Source organism: Dunckerocampus dactyliophorus, chromosome 1 (assembly GCF_027744805.1).
Source record: "Dunckerocampus dactyliophorus isolate RoL2022-P2 chromosome 1, RoL_Ddac_1.1, whole genome shotgun sequence".
Classification (NCBI taxonomy): Eukaryota; Metazoa; Chordata; class Actinopteri; order Syngnathiformes; family Syngnathidae; genus Dunckerocampus; species Dunckerocampus dactyliophorus.
In genome coordinates, this window is record NC_072819.1 from 37,678,477 (window position 1) to 37,698,900 (window position 20,424).

A 20,424-nucleotide genomic window follows, 5' to 3' on the forward strand; every position below is an offset into this window, starting at 1 on the left:
TACCCCTACCCCTGGGGACCAATAGGAAACTGGCAACGAGATTAGTGGAACCCTACACCATTGACTCTATAATCAGCTAGTCCGCCATCAAACTCAAGCTACCACCCGCTCTCAAGGTACACCCCGTGTTCCATGTCTCACAGCTGAAACCAGTATCTTCCAGCCCGCTGTGCCCTCCTGCCGAGGCTCCACCCCCTCCACGCACGGTCGATGGTTCCCCAGCATACACGGTGAGAGCCGTATTGGACTCCAGGGGGGTGCAGTTTTTGGTCAACTGGGAGGGATACGGACCAGAGGAACGGTCATGGGGCTCCCGCTCCTGCATCCTGGACCCATCACTCATTAGCGACTTCCACTCTCTCCATCCTGAGAAAGCCAGGCGGAGCAAGCGTGAATCAGGAGGGGAGCTTAATGTCAGCTGACTGATGTCATATGACAACTACAAAGTGACGTTTATGCGATCGACCCAAACTACCTTGGCGATCTACCGGTAGCTCGCGATCGACGTAAAGGCCACCAACCCATCTGCGACAGAGCAATGTGGTCTATTCCATCCACTGTAAAGATGAGGAATGCAAAGAGCACTGCATTGGGGAAACTAAGCAAATGCTCCAAAAAAGGCTTTATCAACATCGCAGGGACAATTCTAGTGGGCCTCAATCAGCAGTTCATCTACACCTTAAAGCAACCAATCACTTTTTTGAGGAGAGCGAGGTAAAGATTTTGGCCAAAGAAAACAGATGGTTTGAAAGAGGAGTAAAGGAAGCTATTTTTGTCAAACAACAGAACCCATCATTGAATCGGACGGATGGATTCATGGTTTGTAAATTTAAACTTGTCCTTCATCTCATCAAAATAAAATAACAAATGTTTTATCTCGGCCAGCGCCTCTCAAAGTTCTCCCATCACACGTTGGCAATTGAGAACGTTTCTAAATTAGCACAGTTGAACAGCGAATAACAGATTATGCTGTGTTTATTCTATAGCTCACATTAACGTGACATACACTCCTGATCAAAATCTTAAAACCAGTAAAAAATTGCTAGAATTTGCATTTTTCACATTTGGATCTTAATGAGGTTTTAAGTAAAACTACAATATCCAAAAGCAAGAAGGGTGAGTGAGACAAAAAGCATTTTGAAAAAGTAATTTATTGAAAACAACAATTAAACTGAAATAGGCTGTTTATGTTTTTTGGAAAGTCGTTTGGAAAGTGCAACACCAGGCTACACATCAGATCGGAAGGACGGGGAAGCCGTTTACAGATGGAGAATGCATGAAAGAATCGTTCCTAAAATCATGACAGCATCTATTCTCCCAGTTAAAACATAAACAAGAAATGATTTAGAAAATGAAAGAATGCCTCTCTCTGCAAAGACAGGCACGGATAGGACAAATATAATGGTTATTGATGACAATTTATTACTGGAAGGCAAAATGGCTCTTTGGATGCTAAAGAATGCCAACCCCTGGCCTATACAGCAAGAAACGGCCCTGATTAGTACAGACAAGAGACATTCTTCAGTAACTTTTTTCTCAACGAATCTTAAGTCACCTTCAAATACTGTTTAAAAAGAAGCAATATCAATTTCAGTACGAAACTTAAGTGTGGGATCTGTCATTTTTCTCTTGTAGTCTTCGTCAAAGTGTTCATTCTGAGCCACAGTGAAGTGGTTCTTCCAGTCACCAACTTTTCCTGCGTGTGGACATTGACAATCAATCATTTTGATCTCATTTCAATTTCGTACAACATACAATTATTTTTTGATGCCATTACCTTTTCGCATGAAGTGTGAAATTTTGAAATCCATCACTGAAATTGATGAGTGGTTGGCCATGTTGTTCTTTTTCATATTATCAAATTGCACCATGCCAGCGATGCTTTTCTTCTGCTCATCCGAAGGAGACAAACCAACAAAGCTGCAGAGTTTGTCCATTTCACGTCCAGTGTCCTGCAAATACATTGGTTGACAAACAATGGCTGTTACTATTGCTGGAAACACGAGCAGTGGCCAAAACAAGATTCAAGATTCAAGAGTTTTATTGTCATGTGCATAGTAAAACAGGCAGTTATACTATGCAATGAAATTCTTATTCCGTTCATTCTCCCAAGAAAAGAAAGAAAACACAAGAAAGAATAAGAACATAAGTAACATAAATACCAATAAATTAAGCAACAACAACAGAAGAGACATTAATACAAATAAATAAATAAATAAATAAATAAAGTGCTATGAGTGTGTGCGTGTGTTGCGTGCGGCGTGTGTGAGTGCTTTGTTGAGAAGCCTGATGGCCTGTGGGTAAAAGCTGTTTGCCAGCCTTGTGGTCCTGGACTTTAAACTCCTGTAGCCTCTGCCTGACGGTAGGAGTGTGAATAATGAGTGTTGTGGATGTGTGCTGTCCTTGATGAGGTTGTGTGTTCTGCGTAGGACTCTAGATTTATAAATGTCTTGCATTGAGGGGAGGGCTACCCCAACAATGTTCTGTGAGGTCTTGATCACCCGCTGGAGTGCCTTCCTATCACGTGTTGTACAGTTACCGTACCAAACAGTGATGGAGGCAGTAAGGACACTTTCCATAGTGCATCTGTAGAAGCAACTCAGGATTTTGGTGGGCATGCCAAATTTCCTCAGTCTTCTCAGGAAGTACAGTCTCCTTTGGGACTTCTTCATAATTTGTTGGGTGTTGTGAGACCAGGTGAGGTCCTCGCTGATGTGTGTGCCAAGGAACTTGAAGGTTTTCACCCTCTCCACCTCAGTCTAGTGAAGTACCTCGGTCAGATCTTCATAGAACATGTAATGGAGCTTTGAATAAGTGTGCTTCTTCTTCCACCAGCCGTTCACATGATCATACCAAGATCCAAACACCACTGGAACCACAGAAAATGCATATGAAGACTGTGGAGGTGATGTATCATTGTAATTCTTAATGCACCTACTCTTTCCTTGCATAAATCTCTGAAGGAAGATGCTCCAATCTCCGGGTTCGGGCTCTGCCATGTTCATGCGATCAAAGTGGAAATATGACACCACACTGTCTTTAGCGTTACGAGCCAAATAAACAATCTAGAGAAAAAGAAAATATGTTTTGTTATATGGATGTTACACTGCATATGCATGCTTAAAATTTATGTGGGAAATGTGCACATAAATACAGTAGATCATATGAATAACAGACATGCTACCCTGCAGTTTTGCTCCCAAAAGGATTTTGGCACAAACTGGACTGGAAAATGAGTTTTGATGAGTCGAGGCGAAGTGACAAGCTTGTCTGCCAGTTCTGTACCTGTGTGAGGATGCAGGGAAGAAGGTGAGAAATGCTAACTTTTAAAATTTGATCACACACGAAGCTAGTTAACTAACTGAAGGAACTTTTTTTTTAGCCACTTGTTCCTAATTGAATTTTTTGAAACCCATGTTTCCAATGGTGGTTTAAAAGAACACATTGTACAGTAAAATTTCTATATTTTTCACAATTCCAAATTAAACTACATGAAAATTCGCATAAATTTGAATTCAGCTCAAATAAAATAATTGCCGTTCATGGCTATCACTCACAGCTGTTGAGATTCACCTACATGTCCTTGGCATACACACACACACACACACACACACAACAGCAATCTCATAGGGGTGATCAACAGTTTGCAGTCATGTTGGGCCACATACTGAAAAATGAAAGGATGGGCCACTTTGACATTTTTTGTAAACCAACCCATATAGATATGCAAAGAATTGATATATATTTCAAGAAAAAATAGCCTGCATCTCAGCTTTGTGATATACAGTAGGTGAAAAAACTTATTATTTGTATGAACTTCGGTCTTCGGTTTTGTTTTGGTTATTTGCTGTTGTTTTTTTTTATTTTCCAAATATTTCAACTTTTTTGTTCTCTAAATTAGAACTTTATTCCATAATAATTATTCCATAATATTTTGACTTTATTCTTGTAATACTGTAACTTTTTCCCCAACCTAATGTTCCAAACATTACAACTTTATTTTATTTGTTTGTCTAAACATTACAACTTAAAAAAATACGGTATTTTTACTTTTAACATTTGAACTTTATGTGAGTAAAATGACGTGATTTTTTCTAATCATACTACAACTTCATTCTTATCAAATTATGTCTTTTTTCCGTTAGATTACAACTTTTTTCTCTGATATTTTTGCCATTATTCTTGTAAGATTACTGCTTGTTAATTTATAGTTTTAGAATGTGCCACAGGCCAGTAAAGAAACAGCTGCGGGCCGCAAATGGCCCCCATGTCACACTTTGGACACCCCTGTGATATGCTATACATTCAATGCTAGCTAACGTTAGTAGCTAAACTTTGCCAAATTGCTATCATTAACTAACAACAAACATAACTTGTGCATGTATTACGTCAGCGCAGGAAGAGATGGGATATAATGATAGAAGTACGTTCAAATGTTCACTCCCTTTATGCCTTTAAGTAGTCGAATATGTTGTTGACTAATGTAGCAAAAAGATCATCCATATTTTTTCTATACCGCTTCTCCTCATTACGGTCATGGGTGAGCCGAAGCCTATCCCAGGTGGCTTCAGCTGAGAGGTGGGGTACACCCTGGACTCATCACCAGTCAATCACAGGCCACATATAGACAACCAGCCATTCACGCTCACATTTACATATGCTGTATATCAAATTTAGAGTCGCCAATTACCCGTAAATGCGTGTTTTGGACTGTGGGAGGAAGCTGGCACACCCCGGAAACAACCCACTGAAGCAAAGGCAGAACATGCAAACACCAAATACAGATGTAAGTATATGAGTTTAATGGTTCAACCTTTTGGAACAGACGGGACTGCCATCTCCAAAAAAGGCACTCTGTCATAGATTGAGATGGATGTCTGCCGCTCTGGAGAAGCTTGACCAAAATGAAGGAGATCTAGGATGCAGGAGACCCATGTGGTTCCTAGAGGAGACAGAAAACAGCTCATCTCAAAGCCCTTTTTGTACAATGCGTAAACATTTTTAGGAGCTTTACAGGCTTATGTTTGTCAGTTCACCTGCTTTGGGATATGTCGCAATAAGGATGTCATCCGGCCTGGCCTGAAAGTTTTGAACATCGTCCCAGTTGTCTGTGAAATAGCGGGTCATTGAGACTCCATGGAAATCAAACAGTTTTGCCCGGAAGGATGAATCCATCTTTGAAAAAAACAAAACAAAACAAATCAAAGCCATTATGGGAAAACCAAGCAGAAATACATAAGTACAGTAGGGATTAGTGTTGTTTTGACTTACCCAGTAAAAGACACTTTAAAGACAGACATAAATCTTCATGACAAGCACTCCATAAAAATCACACTCATAAAGAAAGCTTACCTGCATGTCAGGACACACATACCTTAATTGCTGCAGATGTTTGTGACATATTTGAAGTTATTTTCTCCACTCCAACACTCCAAACAAAACTTTCCCAGCAGAGTCAACTATTTCCCCTCTCTGTTTTCTGCTGCGGTAAAAGGGTGGACCCTTGCAGCGATGTTATCTCCAGCCCCTTCCAGCTGCATAGACAAAACACACGCAGTTTTGTGTGTGTGTGTGTGTGTGTGCGTGTGTGTGTGTGTGTGTGTGTGTGTGTGTGTGTGTGTGGAGGGGTGCAAGTGAAACGGGGTAAGTGGGGTGAGTCTTGGCGCACATCCAAACATTTTTTCTGTGATTGTTCAGCGGAAGCTATGGGAGGAAAAGACCACACAAAACACCAACTAGAAACAGCATGCTGTGTACAGCGAAATATGCTACAAAACCTTTTCCATTGGCATTGCCTGCCCTCACTCCAAAACTGAATTCACATGATAAAAAAAAAACATGTCACTTCTGCGAGAGGAATGGATGCGTGTATGTGTGTGTGTGTGTGTGGAATAACCAAACAATTGAGAACAACGATTCTCAAACCAAGCGGCATAGAAAATTGATGGATGCATGGATGGATTCTCAAACAAGGCATGCCAAGCCAATATTACAAGCTTGAACAAACTACATAGTTCGACGGATCACTTTAACGGTCAATTTCGAAGTAACAGGAGCATTAAATAATTATAAAAATATTTCTGGGTAACATATGTGCTCATAAGGTTTATTTAAAATTGTAGGTTAAAGTTTATAAAGTATGCACTGGGTCTATAGAATGATGGGGTAAAAAACGATCGATAATATCAATACCGAAGGAAGTATCAGTATAAGATTAATACTCAGCCGATAACGCAACGCAAAACCATTTACATTAAGCGCACTGCATTTCCGTGTTGAGAGCGGATGTTTGCGGTGAAACTTCAAAGGATTCATTCGCTGATATGACTGTTTACTTATGGGAAAAGCAATGCACACAAGTGAAAGAATCCGACATATGGCTAATAAATGTATTTCCTTTCACGTGTCAGTACTTAAAGAATTATGTTTCCAGCAACACGAGCTCGGACGGGATGTTAGCATTTTATTTTCAAAAGATGAACGGATAACCATCACGGAATTGAAAACTTGTTCCTATAGTTATAGTATAACTTTATACCTCTACAATTGTGCAGTAAGTGACGCGCAAATGCTGAAGATGGAAATTACATGATGCATTTCCACCGTCACTGTTAGTTTCGCTATCGGCCCTATATTTACTTGGTATCGGATCCGCACTGTATTTCTCTGGGCCACTACTACCAGAAGTGACGTCACTTGCAGAAAACGTACACAAAAAAGATGGCGGCTGCCAGCGAAGATACGGCGGCAGATTTACACGTGGGAAGAAAGAAAAAGGTAACCGTATTTAAGATATGAGAACGCTATAGCCACTGTTTAAGTCGATGGCTGTTGTCGATTGACATAGAAATAATATTAAACCAAGAGACACAGTTCAACATGGTCGCTCTTTAACAACTCGTGTTGCTAAACACAGAGCTGTTCGCTCTCTAACAACGCGTGTTGCTAAACACAGAGCTGTTATCGGTCTCCTACCCAATGCTACATACCTTTTAACGTCCATGAGTTTGACTAAAAACCTCAGCTAAACTTACTTCTTTTTGACAGACTCCAGTTCGTTACTGGCACCAGCAGAAATATGGCAACCAAAGTGGAGAAAAGACTGGCGACAAACAGCATCAGAATCTCAGAACAATGTCAGCCGCAAAGAGGAAGAACCAAGACGACCAGGGACATGGGGTAAAAATCATATCCGGAGTAAGACTGTTACAATGTCTAATATTAAGCAACTGTTGTCCTGTAGAAATGCTTACTGTGTGCTCTGACACACCAACAATGAGGGCTCAGATTGCCATACCAAATTGTAAATGTAAAGGCAAAAGCATCATGGTCCTCCTGTTTCCTATTCCACATCATTACCAGTACCAAAATATAAAATTGTCAGTAATAAAGCTATATTTTAAAACAGTGACAAAGATGGTGAGAAGTATCCATGTATGCAAATGCTTACAGTCTGTATCAAATACAGAATGTTTGTTCAAGTACTGCAATGCTTATTTATTCTTTGGGCTGTAAAACACTTACCCAGTTGTTCTCACACTCTGTCAGAAACGGGATCCTTTCCCAGGACCTGCTCCTATTCCAAAGGCCAGGATGAAGAAGTTTGCAAGGAAAGAGAAATCGAAAGAGCAGGTCAAAACTCTAATATTTCTTTTGAATATGCCAGTTTAGCTGTTGCCTGTTAATCACTTTATTCTTTTTGTTGTAGATCTCGAAGAAATATTTCAAGCTGAGAGCTGCCATTGCTCAATCAGATGAAACCTCAAAATTGGCCCAAAAACAAGCGGCCCGGTTTGACCTTCTACTCCCAGAAGAAGCGGGGTAAAGCATTTGCTTCTTCATGTCTCACTTTTTAAGATTTTTGTCTGAAAATAAGACTTTGTTGAAAGCTGCAACAATTTGTCTCCAATATCAGGTTTCTAGAAGGAGACAAAGACGAGGACACATGTACAATCTCACAGCATGATATTGCAGAGGCTGTGGATATAACCTCTGGAGCTAAGGTGGGGACTGTCCTCCTGTGTGTAGTTGTGCTTTGTAGTGGTTGATAGAATTTGTGACCATGAAATTGTGTAAATTCTTTTCAAATGTCTATGCTAACTTTGTTTGCAGTATTTTAACTTGAACCTGTCTCAGTTTGGACCGTATCGGCTAGATTACAGCAAGACTGGACGGTCAGTGCCCCACTTTCTCTTGACATATTCTGCCAGTTCTTTGAATGTATTGACGTTATATCAGTTTTTATCAAATGGCACAAGGCAAAAGAAGGTCACTGGTAGTGTAGTGGTACACACGGCTGACTGATGTTGTAGCAGATCAACATACAGTGGTGCGGAAAAAGTGTTTGCCCTCCTTCCTGATTTATTTTTATTTTTATTTTTTTGCATGTTTGCCCACTTAAATGTTACAGATCATCAAACAAATTTAAATATTAGACAATGACAACACAACTGAACATAAAATTTTGTTTTTAAATTAAACTTTTATAAAGGAGAAAAAAAATCCAAACCTACATGGCCCTGTGTGGAAAAAGTGATTGCCCCTAAACTTAACTGGTTGGACCACCCTTAGCAGCAACAGGGCAATCAAGCGTTTGTGGTAGCCTGCAATGAGTCTCTTACAGCGCTGTGTAGGAATCTTGGCCCACTATTCTTTGCAGAATTGTTGTAATTCAGCCACATTGGAGGCCTTTTTAAGGTCATGCCACAGCATCTGAGTAGGATTCAGGTCAGGACTTTCAATCACGTTTTCACACAGGGCCAGGAAAGTGGAAAAAGACTCTAAAACGTTATGTTCAGGGATAGTAATAAAGTAAATCATACATGAATTATATTCAATATGTATAGAACTGTAATTAAAAAAAACAACAACTCTTTTGCTGTGACATATCCAGCAAGAAGAACATATTCACCGAATACAAATACACTTTGGCCAGGTTATGAAACATTTTGGGCTTATACACTCCTGATCAAAATCTTAAGACCAGTTGAAAAATTGCTAGAATTTGCATTTTGCACATTTGGATCTTAATGAGTTTTTAAGTAGTGCTACAATATGCAAAAACAAGAAGGGGGAGTGAGACAAAAAGCATTTTGAAAAAGTAATTTATTGAAAACAAGTAAACTGAAATAGGATGTTTATCAGCTGATCAAAAGTTTAAGACCACAGGCTATAAAAGCCCAAATCTGCTCAAAATTTTCATTTTCTGTCAGGCATTCACACTGTCATGCCCTCCTGATGGCTAAAGCTAAGAAGCTTTCTCTTTTTGAATGTGGTCGGATTGTTGAGCTGCATAAGCAAGGCCTCTCGCAGCGTGCCATTGCTGCTGAGGGTGGGAGCAGTAAATCAGTCATTTCAAGTTTTTTGAAAGATTCTGAGCATTATGGAACAAAAAAGTCAAGTGGTAGACCCAAAAAAAATCACACCTGCGCTGAGCCAGAGGATCCGATTGGCTGTCCATCAAGACACTGGGCTGTGTTCCACCCACATTAAGGCCCTTACAGGTGCTGACTGCAGCGCAATAACCATCAGACGGCATCTGCTGGAAAAGGGCTTAAAAAACAAAAAAGGAATTCAAAGACCTCGTCTCCTTCAATGCCACAAAACTGCCCGTTTAGACTTTGCCAGGGAGGATCAAACATGGGACATTGAAAGGTGGAAAAAAGTTTTATTCTCTGATGAGAAAAAATGTAACCTTGACGGTCCAGATGGCTTCCAACGTTACTGGCATGACAAGGAGATCCCACCTGAGATGTTTTCTACCCGGCACAGTGGAGGGGGGTCCATCATGATCTGGGGTGCTTTTTCATTCAGTGGAACACTGGAGCTTCAGGTGGTGCAGGGTCGTCAAATGGTGGCTGCTTATGTGCAGATGTTGCAGCGGGCATCCCTCATGACTGAGGGCCCTCGTCTGTGTGGTAACAGCTGGGTTTTTCAACAGGACAACGCTGCAGTTCACAGTGCTCGCTTGACCAAGGACTTCTTCAGGGAGAATAACATCACTCTTTTGGACCATCCTGCATGTTCCCTGATTTAAATCCCATAGAGAACATTTGGAGATGGATGGCAAGGGAAGTTTATAAAAATGGCCATCAGTTCCAGACAGTTGATGCCCTTGGTGAAGCCATCTTCAACATTTGGAGCAATGTTCCCACTAGCCTCCTGGAAACACTCGCATCAAGCATGCCCAAACCAATTTTTGAAGTGATTAACAAGAACGGTGGAGCTAGTCATTACTGAGTCCTACTGAGAACATTTTTTGTTCTGGTTTGGAGAGTTTATTGTTATTTTTTTGAGCGATGTTTTCAATAAATTACTTTTTCAAAGTGCTTTTTGTCTCACTCCCCCTTCTTGTTTTCTCATATGTTTAGCTCTACTTAAAACCTCATTAAGATGGCAATGTTTCAACTGGTCTTAAGATTTTGATCAGGAGTGTATGTACCGGTACATGTGAATATTTTTGTCTGTTGTTGGTGCTCATTTGTGCGCATCAATGTTTTGATTTAGTCACCTGCTTCTTGGTGGGAGGAGAGGCCATGTCGCTTGTGTGGACTGGCAATCAAAACAGCTAATGTGTGAGATAAACGTGATGGAGTCCATCAATGATGTTCGGTAAGGCTTTCGCAGATTCACACATATAAAACGCATATTTCGTCCAATTCCTATACTAAATAACAATAATTGATATAAACTTGCACATTTCAGATGGCTTCACACTGAGACAATGTTCGCAGTGGCTCAGAAGAAGTGGCTGTACATCTACGACTCAAATGGAATAGAACTTCACTGCATCCGCAAGTTCAACGACATCCTTCGCATGCAGTTTCTGCCCTACCACTTTTTGCTTGCTACAGCTGTAGGTTTATGATTTATTACAAATTAGCATAACGACTAGCATAACAAACACCTTTACAGGGTTTTGCAGAGCACAGATTGTGAGCAAGTATTTGTGACCTCTGCCATCACTAAAGGTCTTCTGGATAAATGGACAAAAATTGCCATAGACAGTCACAAACTCCAGCATCTTTTAGAAGGTCTTCCCAGAAGAGTGGAAGCTGTTAAAGCTGCTGCAAAGGGCGCACCAACGCCATATTTTATTTTTGCATTCTGTATCCGTCGATTGCCTTTGTCTTTAGTAAGTGTATTGTGAAAACCCTGCTGTGATGTGTTGTGGTTAAGTTGTTCTGTGTTTAGAGCGCTACAAGTTTCCTACAATACCTTGACGTGTCTGTGGGTAAAGAGGTGGCAACCATCTGCACCAAGATGGGACGCCTTGATGTGATGTGCCAGAATCCCTACAATGCCATTATCCACCTCGGCCACCCTAACGGCACAGTCACCCTCTGGTCGCCCAATCAAAAAGAAGCTGTTGTCAAGATGCTCTGTCACCAAGGAGGAGTGCGGTCTGTCACCGTGGACAAGACGGGAACGTGAGTCAACAGATATTGTCATTGTTACGAGTGAGGGTGTGTTTGGGTATTTGGGATGAGTGGTACAGAAATAGTTGTGTGAAAAAGTGTTTGCCCCCTTCCTGATTTCTTCTTTTTTGCATGTTTGTCACACTGAAATGGTTTGTATCATCAAACTAATTTAAATATTAGTCAATGACAACACAACTGAACACAAAATGCAGTTTTTAAATGGAAGTTTTTATTATTAAGGGAGAAAAATAAATCTAAACCTACATGGCCCTGTGTGGAAAAAGTGATTGCCCCCTAGACCTAATTACTCGTTGGGCCAACCTTAGCAACAACTGCAGTCAAGCGCTTGCGATAACTTGGAATGAGTCTCTTACAGCGCTGTGGAGGAATTTGGGCACACAGAATTGTTATAATTCAGCCACATCCAGCCTGAAGCGCCTTTTTAAGGTCATGCCACAGCATCGCCATAGGATTCAGGTCAGGACTTTGACTGGGACACACCAAAGTCTTCATTTTGTTTTTCTTCAGCCACTCAGAGGTGGACTTACTGGTGTGTTTTGGATCATTGTCTTGCTGCAGAACCCAAGTTGGTTTCAGCTTGAGGTCACAGCAAAATGCATGGTTGCATTTACAGTAAGTCTTCCAGGTCATGAAGCTGCAAAACAGCCCGAGACCATCACACTACCACCACTATATTTTACTGTTGGTATGATGTTGTTTTTCTGAAATGTGGAATTACTTTTACGGCAGATGTAATGGGACACACACTTTCCAGAAAGTTCAATTTTTGCCACAGCGTATTTTCCCAAAAGTCTTGGGGAAATTGAGGCAATCCTTAATGTTCTTTTTGTTCAGCGGTGGTTTTGGTATTGGAACTCAGCCATGCAGGCCGTTTTTGGCCAGTGTCTTTGTTATGATGGACTCATGAACACTGACCTTAACTGAGGCAAGTGAGGCCTGCAGTTCTTTGGATGTTGTTGGATGGGTTCTTTTGTGACCTTTTGGATGAGTTGTCGCTGCGCTCTAGGGGTCATTTTAGTTGGCCAGCCACTCCTGGGAAGGCTCAACACTGTTCATTGTTTTCACAATTTGTGGATAATTGCTCTCACTGTGGTTCGCTGGAGTCCCAAAGCTTTAGAAATGGCTTTAACCTTTTCCAGACTGATAGATCTCAGTTATGTTTTAATGGGGGAGTGCAATCACTCTTTCACACAGGTCCATGTACGTTTGGATTTTTCCTCTCTTAACAACAAAAAAAAAGTTTCATTTAAAAACAGCATTTTGTGTTCGGTTGCATTGTCATTGACTAAATACTTAAATTTGTTTGATGATCTGAAACAATTAAGTGACAAACATGCACCAAAATAAGAAATCAGGAAGGGGACAAACACTTTTTTACACCACTGTAGTTATGGATGGTTATTGGTAGTGCACCGTACTAATCGTATTGTATGGCTTTCATAGTATTTTACATGTATGAGAATCTTTGCTTTGCAAAAGCAATTCGATACAACACAGACAGCATGAGAAAACAAAAAGAAATATATTTTTCAAACCTGCCTAGCCAACATTTTGAAATTCAAAATGTACTTTTTGTTCATAGTGTGTAAACAGCATTTGGGGTGACCAGAAAAAACACAAAATATGTTCCAGAATATCACTTTCTGTGGAGTAGAGGAGGCCCAAGCTGTATTGTTGTCTCAGAGGGGAGACTCCCTGTGCCACAGTTTGTAAATCCCGGAATTAGATTGTGCATGTGTTTTTATGTATGAGTGTATCTTGTCTGTCATTAGCCACCATCTGCTGTTTCCTCCATGTCCACAAGAGGACACCATTGTCATGTGATCTGTTTTGTCAGATATATGGTGACATCAGGCATGGACAAAAAACTGAAGGTGTTTGACATCAGAAAATTTCAGCCTGTCAAGTCCTACTTCTTACCTGAGGGAGCTTCCTGTTTGTCACTGAGCCAGCGAGGGCTGTTGTCTGCAGCCACGGGGGATGTCATCCAGGTCAGTCACACCACGTTGCATGAGCAATCAACTGATGTACCGGAGGTAATGCTTGTCCAATTTGGGAATGGGATTTGTACTGGCTAAACAATAAACAATGCTTTGTATTACCACAAGCACCTACAAACACTATTCACTGATGACATCGATAAATCCACTGTTTTTACTGTTAAATCTCCCTCCCGCAGGTATATAGGGACGTGTGGAGCACTGACACAGTGACGAAACCCTATATGGCTCACAGAGTGCGGGCGGCCGCTTGGGGCCTGCACTTTTGTCCCTTTGAGGATGTGCTGGGGGTCGGACATGGACAAGGCTTCACTAGCATGCTTGTACCAGGTCTGACCTGCCTTTGATTTATACTGACAGTTGAGCCCAAATGTTTGATACTCTGGCCAAATTCAGTGAAAGCACACTTAGATCAGATGAAGTACATCTTTTAGAAGGAAATCATACAAAAGTCCAATACCGGTCATGCGCTTTCTTAGTAGTCATATCCAAAAATGTACAGTTTATTAGAATTCTCTAGATTATTTAAGACGGCATCCTTTTAGAATGTTGTTTTTCAAAATATGAGGGATATATTTTTTCTCATTTCCCAATTTCTTGTGGCATTTCCAGCCAGAAGTCACACTTTCAGCAAGTAAATATAATTTTTGGCCTAAATTTGGACTGTACCCATTTAAAATGTGGATGAGAGGTTGTAACTGATACAGCTGTAACTATAAGGAGTCCAAATATAATATTTAAATTTCTTGCTTATTTCCAGGAGCGGGTGAGCCAAACTTTGACGGCCTCGATTCAAATCCATACCGCAGTACCAAACAGAGGCAGGAATGGGAGGTTAAGGCCCTGCTAGAAAAGATCCAGCCTGATTTGATCAGTCTAGACCCCAGAGAACTGGGAAAGGTTGACGTTGCCACCTTCCAGCAAAGGCACCAAGACAGAGTGGAAGCTCTGGTCAGTTTCAGAAGGCTCAAAGTGTTAAGATACGGTATTTACATAGCTCTGTGACACTGTTTTTGTTTTCTCAGGGCTTTGATCCTCTTGCCAGAGAAAGATTTGTCCCCAAGTATAAGAAAAAAGGTCGCAGCTCAACTGGCAATGTGGAAAGGCGAAAGAAACAAGTGGCTCATGGCGGCAAGAGGGTGAGTAATCACATTAAATCCAGTGGGCAAATATTGTGTCTTTGTGCTTGTATCCACTGAGGCTGAACATTGGTCAACTTGTTCACACCTTCCAGGCTCTAATAGTCCAAAGTATGGAGGACAAAATGAAGATGCAGAAGGAAAGAAAAGCAAAGGAATCAAAGGCATCAGCATTAGCAAGCCAAAAATCAGCTCTGGACAGATTCAGGAAATAGAAGAGGATGTATTGTGCTGCCAGATCTCTGTGACATCCTGTGAGGGGGGACGATTTTATAAATGCACCCCCTGTGTGAGAACAAAACAAGTCATGCCCCAAAACCAGAAGGATAAAATTAATTAAATGAGGGATGTTCATCCGTAATCAATGTTGAGTGCTGTGGTGGGGCAACTTTTTAATGCCTTTCCCCTAAGGCACTTTTTGTCAGCACAGGCAGCTATTAACTGGCACATGCTCCCGACCTTGACCATGCTTTCATACGGACTAGATTTGTCAGATAAAATAGACATAAACATACTGTCAAACCTTTAGTACAGAAAATGATAAATGGGCTTGACTTGGAACATTGTAGGCTTGATCAGTGACAGGTGGCATCTCTTTAGCAGGTTGTTGCAAGGCATTACACTATATATTTAACAATGGTTTATAATTTACCATCTAACAGTGGCCCCACCTACATACTAAATACTCATAATACTCAAGACTTCATGCATATATCAATATGTTTATGTAGTTCATTTTAATGGCTGTTTAGAACCACTGGTCACAAATTATTGAAGTCACAACCAAGCTGTCACAAGTCACAACATAGGCTGTGAAAGGCATGTGCTAGCACAAATAAGGAAGTCAACGGCCAGCCACACCTTCATCACCCTATGAGGAGTTTGCCAGGCCTTCTCATGTTCCCTGACATTTATTTCCCGGTGCTGGTTAAATATTGTTAAAATATTGTCTGCTTTGAGTACTTGGGAGTCATCATTGAAACATGGCATGTTGAAATAAAGCAGGGAAACGAAAAGATCTACAGTAAATGTTTATTGACTGACTGCATTCCATTCATCATATTTCCTGAGTGTAAACACATTGTTCTCTTTGTTATGCAGCAAAGCTGCTTTGGTTCAACTATATTGTAAGATTTGTGAACCTCACCTTATCAATGCAACGCTGAGCTAATGTTTACTCTTGCCATAAAACACATTATAAATACTGCTTAGAGTAGGACAGGAGGGCATGGAGCACACCTTTTTACTGTTATTTCAGTTGCCTACTGCTTCTAAACTAACAGGTTTGCTCTTTTAACTTTGAATTTCATCAGAAGTACTATACTTGTATATATTTGATACAGATTGCACTGTAAACATTTATTAACAGAATTATTTGCAGACATACTGTATGGTCACATTTTGCTTGTCCAGGAAACATTCTGTATGAGAAATACTAATAGACTATACCAGTGATTTAAAAGTCTACACTTCCAGTTGAGATCAAGTACGGTGCAGTACATGTGTTACAAATACGAAGGCATGCAGCCTACAGGGGTGTGATAATTCTATGGAGAAGCCATTAAAGCCAAATATATTAACATTGTGTGCCATTGCTTGTTGTTGGGGGTTGTGTGACCTGCTAATACAGTTTTCCTAACTGTCACAATTTTTAATCAAATGTGTTCTTTAGCCTTCATAATCAAAGTTGTTCAAACGTTCCCTCTATTATATCAGCATTGCCGATTGAACAAGGTAATCAATGTTACTCACTCAATAGTATTCATATTGTAATGGTCACAGTCTTTTGTTACTTATTGTTAACAATATACATGGTAACATTGTGTGCCAGTGCAAAGATGAAAGATGCTGGGATCGCATTTCCAAGTTTCCAGTGAAGTGTCCCTTTTCTGCAGAGTGGTTTGTGAGCCTCAAAAAATGCATCTTATAAAAAAAATACAAATTTTACCCTCTGAATAGTATGTGCTGTTTAGTATAGAACTGAAGCACAGCCCCCAATAAGATCCAGTCACAACAGGCCGAGAGCTGAGCCCAGCAGCGCCCTGACTTTGCACAAGCTCAGTGACACTCGCATGCTCAGCCAAGGGCAGGGTGGTGATGAGTGAATGTCAGCCCAGTAGTGCAGCATATCTCTAGGTGGGACATGGTGCACAGACACCATGGCCTGGTAACAGCAACGCCCATACGGCACACCGGGACCGCCAGAGAACAGGGGGCAGTGTGTGGGCAATATCCCAGCTGCCCGGGCGCACAGACCTACAAATACATCTTCAGGGGGAAGAGGTGTAGATAGAGGTGATGAAGTGGCAGCTAATGATATTTTGAGCAATGCGGAGCGGGACAGAACATAGGCAGTACCACTGCAGTAGTCTGGAAAAACGGACAGCGGGTATGCCCCCTTAGGGAGGTACTGCTTGCTCTCCGGGTCACGGTTTGGGGCCACGTGTAGATGCACCCTGCCTAGGTACAAGTCTACTTGTTCGTAAGGGCTATGGCTTTTATTCAGGAGGTGCAGCAGGGCACTAGGATTGAACATGACGTCGTCGTCCACTTTGGCCATAAAATGAGCCTGGGAGCAGAAGCGGCGGACCCAGCTCTGCATGGATAATGTCTTCAGTGTCAGGTTGGAGTAGGTGTCCAGGAAACTCCCCTGAATCAGGTCTCCTCGCTCCCTGGCCTCCTCAACAAGCAGCTTGGCCAGTCCCATGTCAGATGGCACACCTAGCATGAAGAGGGTCATGACCCTTAGTCCCCTCACATTGGTCTCCCCACCCCATGTGTCCCTGATGGCTTGGCGTGCCCTCTGGTTAGGAGGAGCGGTGGTAACCATGGTGATGAGATAAGGCTTGGCTCGCTGGCACACCAGAGGACTGGGCATGAGCAGGAACTCATCGGGTCTGGTGGGAGGGACGCTCTGCGGGGGAAAAATACCAGCATGCGGCTCCAGCATGGCGTTCATGCCCATGGACGTGATCCAGGACTCGATGACGTCTACAATGAGCAATGCGATGACAGCGGCGCTTATGGTGGCCGCGCAAAAGACCGACAACCGGCCAGAGCGGCTACTTCGTTTCCCGCACCGAGGAATACATACCCAGAGCCCTCTGACGACCATCGTTGGTCTGTGTCGTGTCTCCATGCCCTGCGGCTCTCCTCAGTCATTCCCTCCTCTCTCAAGCCTGGAAACAAAGCCGGTGCTGGTCCTGTCTGTGGATGCTGCGGCTGGCCTCGCTCAAGTGGGGTACACGGCTGCGCACATGTCACTGTCGATCCTGCTGCAGAGGCGTAGTCACTGTCACATAGATTGCAACACATGTGATAAAAACCACACCCACTTCGGTACTTGTTATAAAACGACGACACTTAGCGGTTGAGTGGTGGTACTGCAAGAATCGGTCGACCTCATCGCGAGGCCATGCACACTAAACTACTCAAATTTTGATTTCTGCGACATTTTAAGAGCTGCGTCGATTAATCTGAGCTAATTTCACGTATTGCTTAAAGATATTGCTAAGTTTTTGATGAAATCAGTGAGGTAATTTAAGTAATATTGGTTCCATGTTTAGATGTAAACTACACACATAGCACACACATGCATTTGATGACATGAATAATTGTATTATTCATTTTTTCCATCAAGTTTCTGCTCTTATTTATTACATAGAACTCATGTAGGTCACAAGAGTACAGTTGTAAACTGAGGTGCCGGTTTGCCTGCTAGAGACTTAGTTAACACATACAATATAAGTTGGGGATCTCACAGAGACCATAAAGTGAGTGTATTTATCCTAAGATAACATTTGCGGAGTCTGGTTATTGCAGAAAGAGTTTTAACAAGAAAAGTCCAGAATCCCGAGAGCAGGAACAAGGACAGAATGCTTTACCTTGGGAACCAAGCCAGAAGGGAGAGCAATGGCAACGGAGAACCCCCCCCTTCCTGCTCTAAGGGGGACCAGGACTCTAATTGTAGATGGAAAAAAACCAAAATGGACAGAACCATGAGGAAATGGGATGTATCCCTTTCCAAGATGGCCTTCAATTAATCAAACTGTAAAATAAATTTAAGGCGGTGAATTTGAAATTGACAGCCGTTTTTTTAGACAACAAACACTACAACCACACATTGTTGTGGTTGTAGTGGAGTGTAACTGCATTGCACCATGTATGCACTGGTATTAATATTTTGTCTTTATCATCATGTAGTTAAATGTGATCTTAAGAACATATGTGATAAGTGTGTCTCATTGACTGGATGACACAACATTTAAAAAATGTATTCGGAGTGGGTTTGAACCTGAACCTCCATTTGGAGATGCCTGTACTGCAAAAATGGCTCAACATACCGGGGCTTTGTGATCATGATGCAGCTCAACAAAACCTAAATTCCCCAATCAGAGTTTAAACGGTACTGCAACGGTGGTTATCAGCTTACTTTGTCAACTCCTGTTCCCTGCTTTGTCCGAACACGTCCGGCTTGACTGACTTCGTTGGTGTTAAAGATGCTTGCTAAGTTCTTTAGGACTTTCACCAGCCTGAACTTGAAAAGGCCGAGAAGATCGCAGGAAAATCAACTCCAGTAGATTTTCTTGAGTTTGATTTCACACCTCAACTATTGACAGGAGCACAGGTTAGGTTGATAACCTTAAAATCAAAGAGGAATAGCATCAAATTACTACTTATTACTTCAGAGTTTGTAACTTAACATACCAGCTGTCTCTCCGGTCTTCTCTTGTTACTATCCTTTACCAATTGTTTACTTTGTAAAACCACCTAGTATCATAAAATGGGTGTCATAGTTACGTCCAATGTTCCCTCTAAACTGCGCGTGTGCGCACTGCTCTCGCGTTCTCTGCGCACCGCAAATCTTTCCTGTACTGTAAATGAAATAAACACATAACAATTTATTCGGTATCACTTTTAAATGCACGTCAGTGAGCGACAGGCGACAACAAGCGGTAGCATCATATAACACAGTGATGAACAAGCTGTCCAGCCAATGATGACCTGTCATCATTGTCAACAGGATGCATCCTGTTGTTACATATTTAGTTATGCAGACAGTCAATTCATAAACAGCGCGTTACGTAGTACATGCCGCTGTTTTGCAGGTGAGCGTACAGCAAATGCAGCAGGAGTTAAGAGCTAAATGTTGCTTGCTAACCCCATATTATGGCGAAACGAACGGGCAGTCCAACATCCTCTTACCAAGCTAAAGTAAAAAAAAACAACAAAAAAACGGTTCTTTTAAGGTGGACTGGCTGTCGGAGTATGCGGGAAAAGAAGAACAAGAGTTGAAACTGGGTGAGATTTTTCTAAAAAAAAAAATAAATAAAAAAACATGCTGCAAAGCCAAAAAAGCAAGCTAGTTTGTGTGGAGTGAATGTGTGGCGTAATGTAACTGCGCATGTTTTACTGCCGTGCTTTTGTTTTGATGGCCGGACGTACCAGATACAGGAAGTGTTACGCCGAGTTTGACTGTGTCTAATTTAAGAGTCTGCAGTGTCACTGCGCAATACGTACCCGCAACGCAATCGGTTCTACTGGGTTCTACGTATTGTGCAGAACGGGTATACATCCGGTCGGCCTATTTTTCCGCAGTCACATGATAGGCATGCGTAATCTATGCCATCCGTGAATGTATTTTACGGAGCAAGCGTCCCCCCTCCACTGCCCTCAACGTTATTAAAATAGATAGAAATTTGAGAAATAACACCATAATCAATGTTTTTTTTTATATCATATCCATGGTGCAAATGGACAATTAGTAAGGCCTTTTTTCTTTGTTCCATAAATTATTTCAGGGTTTTTTTGCCACTGAAAAAAATACACACAAAAGCTTTTGCT

General features: G+C 41.6%; 3 protein-coding genes across 8 annotated transcripts; 1 reads left to right on the top strand and 2 right to left on the bottom strand.

Annotated features, from left to right (window-relative positions):
• Positions 1–1,148: 1,148 nt before the first annotated feature.
• On the bottom strand, positions 1,149–7,141 carry LOC129188359 (cytosolic sulfotransferase 2-like). 2 transcript variants are annotated; one of them, XM_054788751.1, is made up of 9 exons: positions 7,035–7,141; positions 5,375–5,534; positions 5,037–5,175; positions 4,814–4,942; positions 3,185–3,285; positions 2,939–3,065; positions 2,772–2,869; positions 1,778–1,952; positions 1,152–1,696 (listed from the first exon to the last, which is right to left on the bottom strand). In XM_054788751.1, exons 2-9 carry the CDS (start codon positions 5,399–5,401, stop codon positions 1,569–1,571), a joined length of 924 nt encoding a protein of 307 aa, XP_054644726.1. In that variant the 5' UTR covers positions 5,402–5,534; positions 7,035–7,141; the 3' UTR covers positions 1,152–1,568. The 2 variants fall into 2 exon arrangements, with proteins under 2 accessions (XP_054644716.1, XP_054644726.1); XM_054788741.1 differs by having other exon boundaries at positions 1,149–1,696; positions 2,772–3,065.
• wdr46 (WD repeat domain 46) lies at positions 6,659–16,161 on the top strand. 2 transcript variants are annotated; one of them, XM_054788677.1, is made up of 14 exons: positions 6,659–6,777; positions 7,048–7,197; positions 7,549–7,632; positions 7,709–7,821; positions 7,916–8,003; positions 8,113–8,174; positions 10,507–10,611; positions 10,705–10,855; positions 11,194–11,429; positions 13,279–13,432; positions 13,621–13,771; positions 14,202–14,392; positions 14,467–14,580; positions 14,676–16,161. In XM_054788677.1, the coding sequence occupies exons 1-14, from the start codon at positions 6,721–6,723 to the stop codon at positions 14,793–14,795; spliced, it is 1,776 nt and encodes a 591-aa protein (XP_054644652.1). In that variant the 5' UTR covers positions 6,659–6,720; the 3' UTR covers positions 14,796–16,161. The 2 variants fall into 2 exon arrangements, with proteins under 2 accessions (XP_054644652.1, XP_054644661.1); XM_054788686.1 differs by having other exon boundaries at positions 7,048–7,179; positions 14,676–16,160.
• On the bottom strand, positions 15,586–19,945 carry b3galt4 (UDP-Gal:betaGlcNAc beta 1,3-galactosyltransferase, polypeptide 4). Of its 4 annotated transcripts, none has more exons than XM_054788716.1 (4): positions 19,742–19,945; positions 19,288–19,454; positions 19,013–19,189; positions 15,586–17,872 (listed from the first exon to the last, which is right to left on the bottom strand). In XM_054788716.1, exon 4 carries the CDS (start codon positions 17,717–17,719, stop codon positions 16,589–16,591), a length of 1,131 nt encoding a protein of 376 aa, XP_054644691.1. In that variant the 5' UTR covers positions 17,720–17,872; positions 19,013–19,189; positions 19,288–19,454; positions 19,742–19,945; the 3' UTR covers positions 15,586–16,588. The 4 variants fall into 4 exon arrangements, with proteins under 4 accessions (XP_054644691.1, XP_054644701.1, XP_054644684.1 ...); XM_054788726.1 differs by having other exon boundaries at positions 19,786–19,943; XM_054788709.1 differs by having other exon boundaries at positions 15,586–17,855; positions 19,288–19,945.
• Positions 19,946–20,424: the final 479 nt, after the last annotated feature.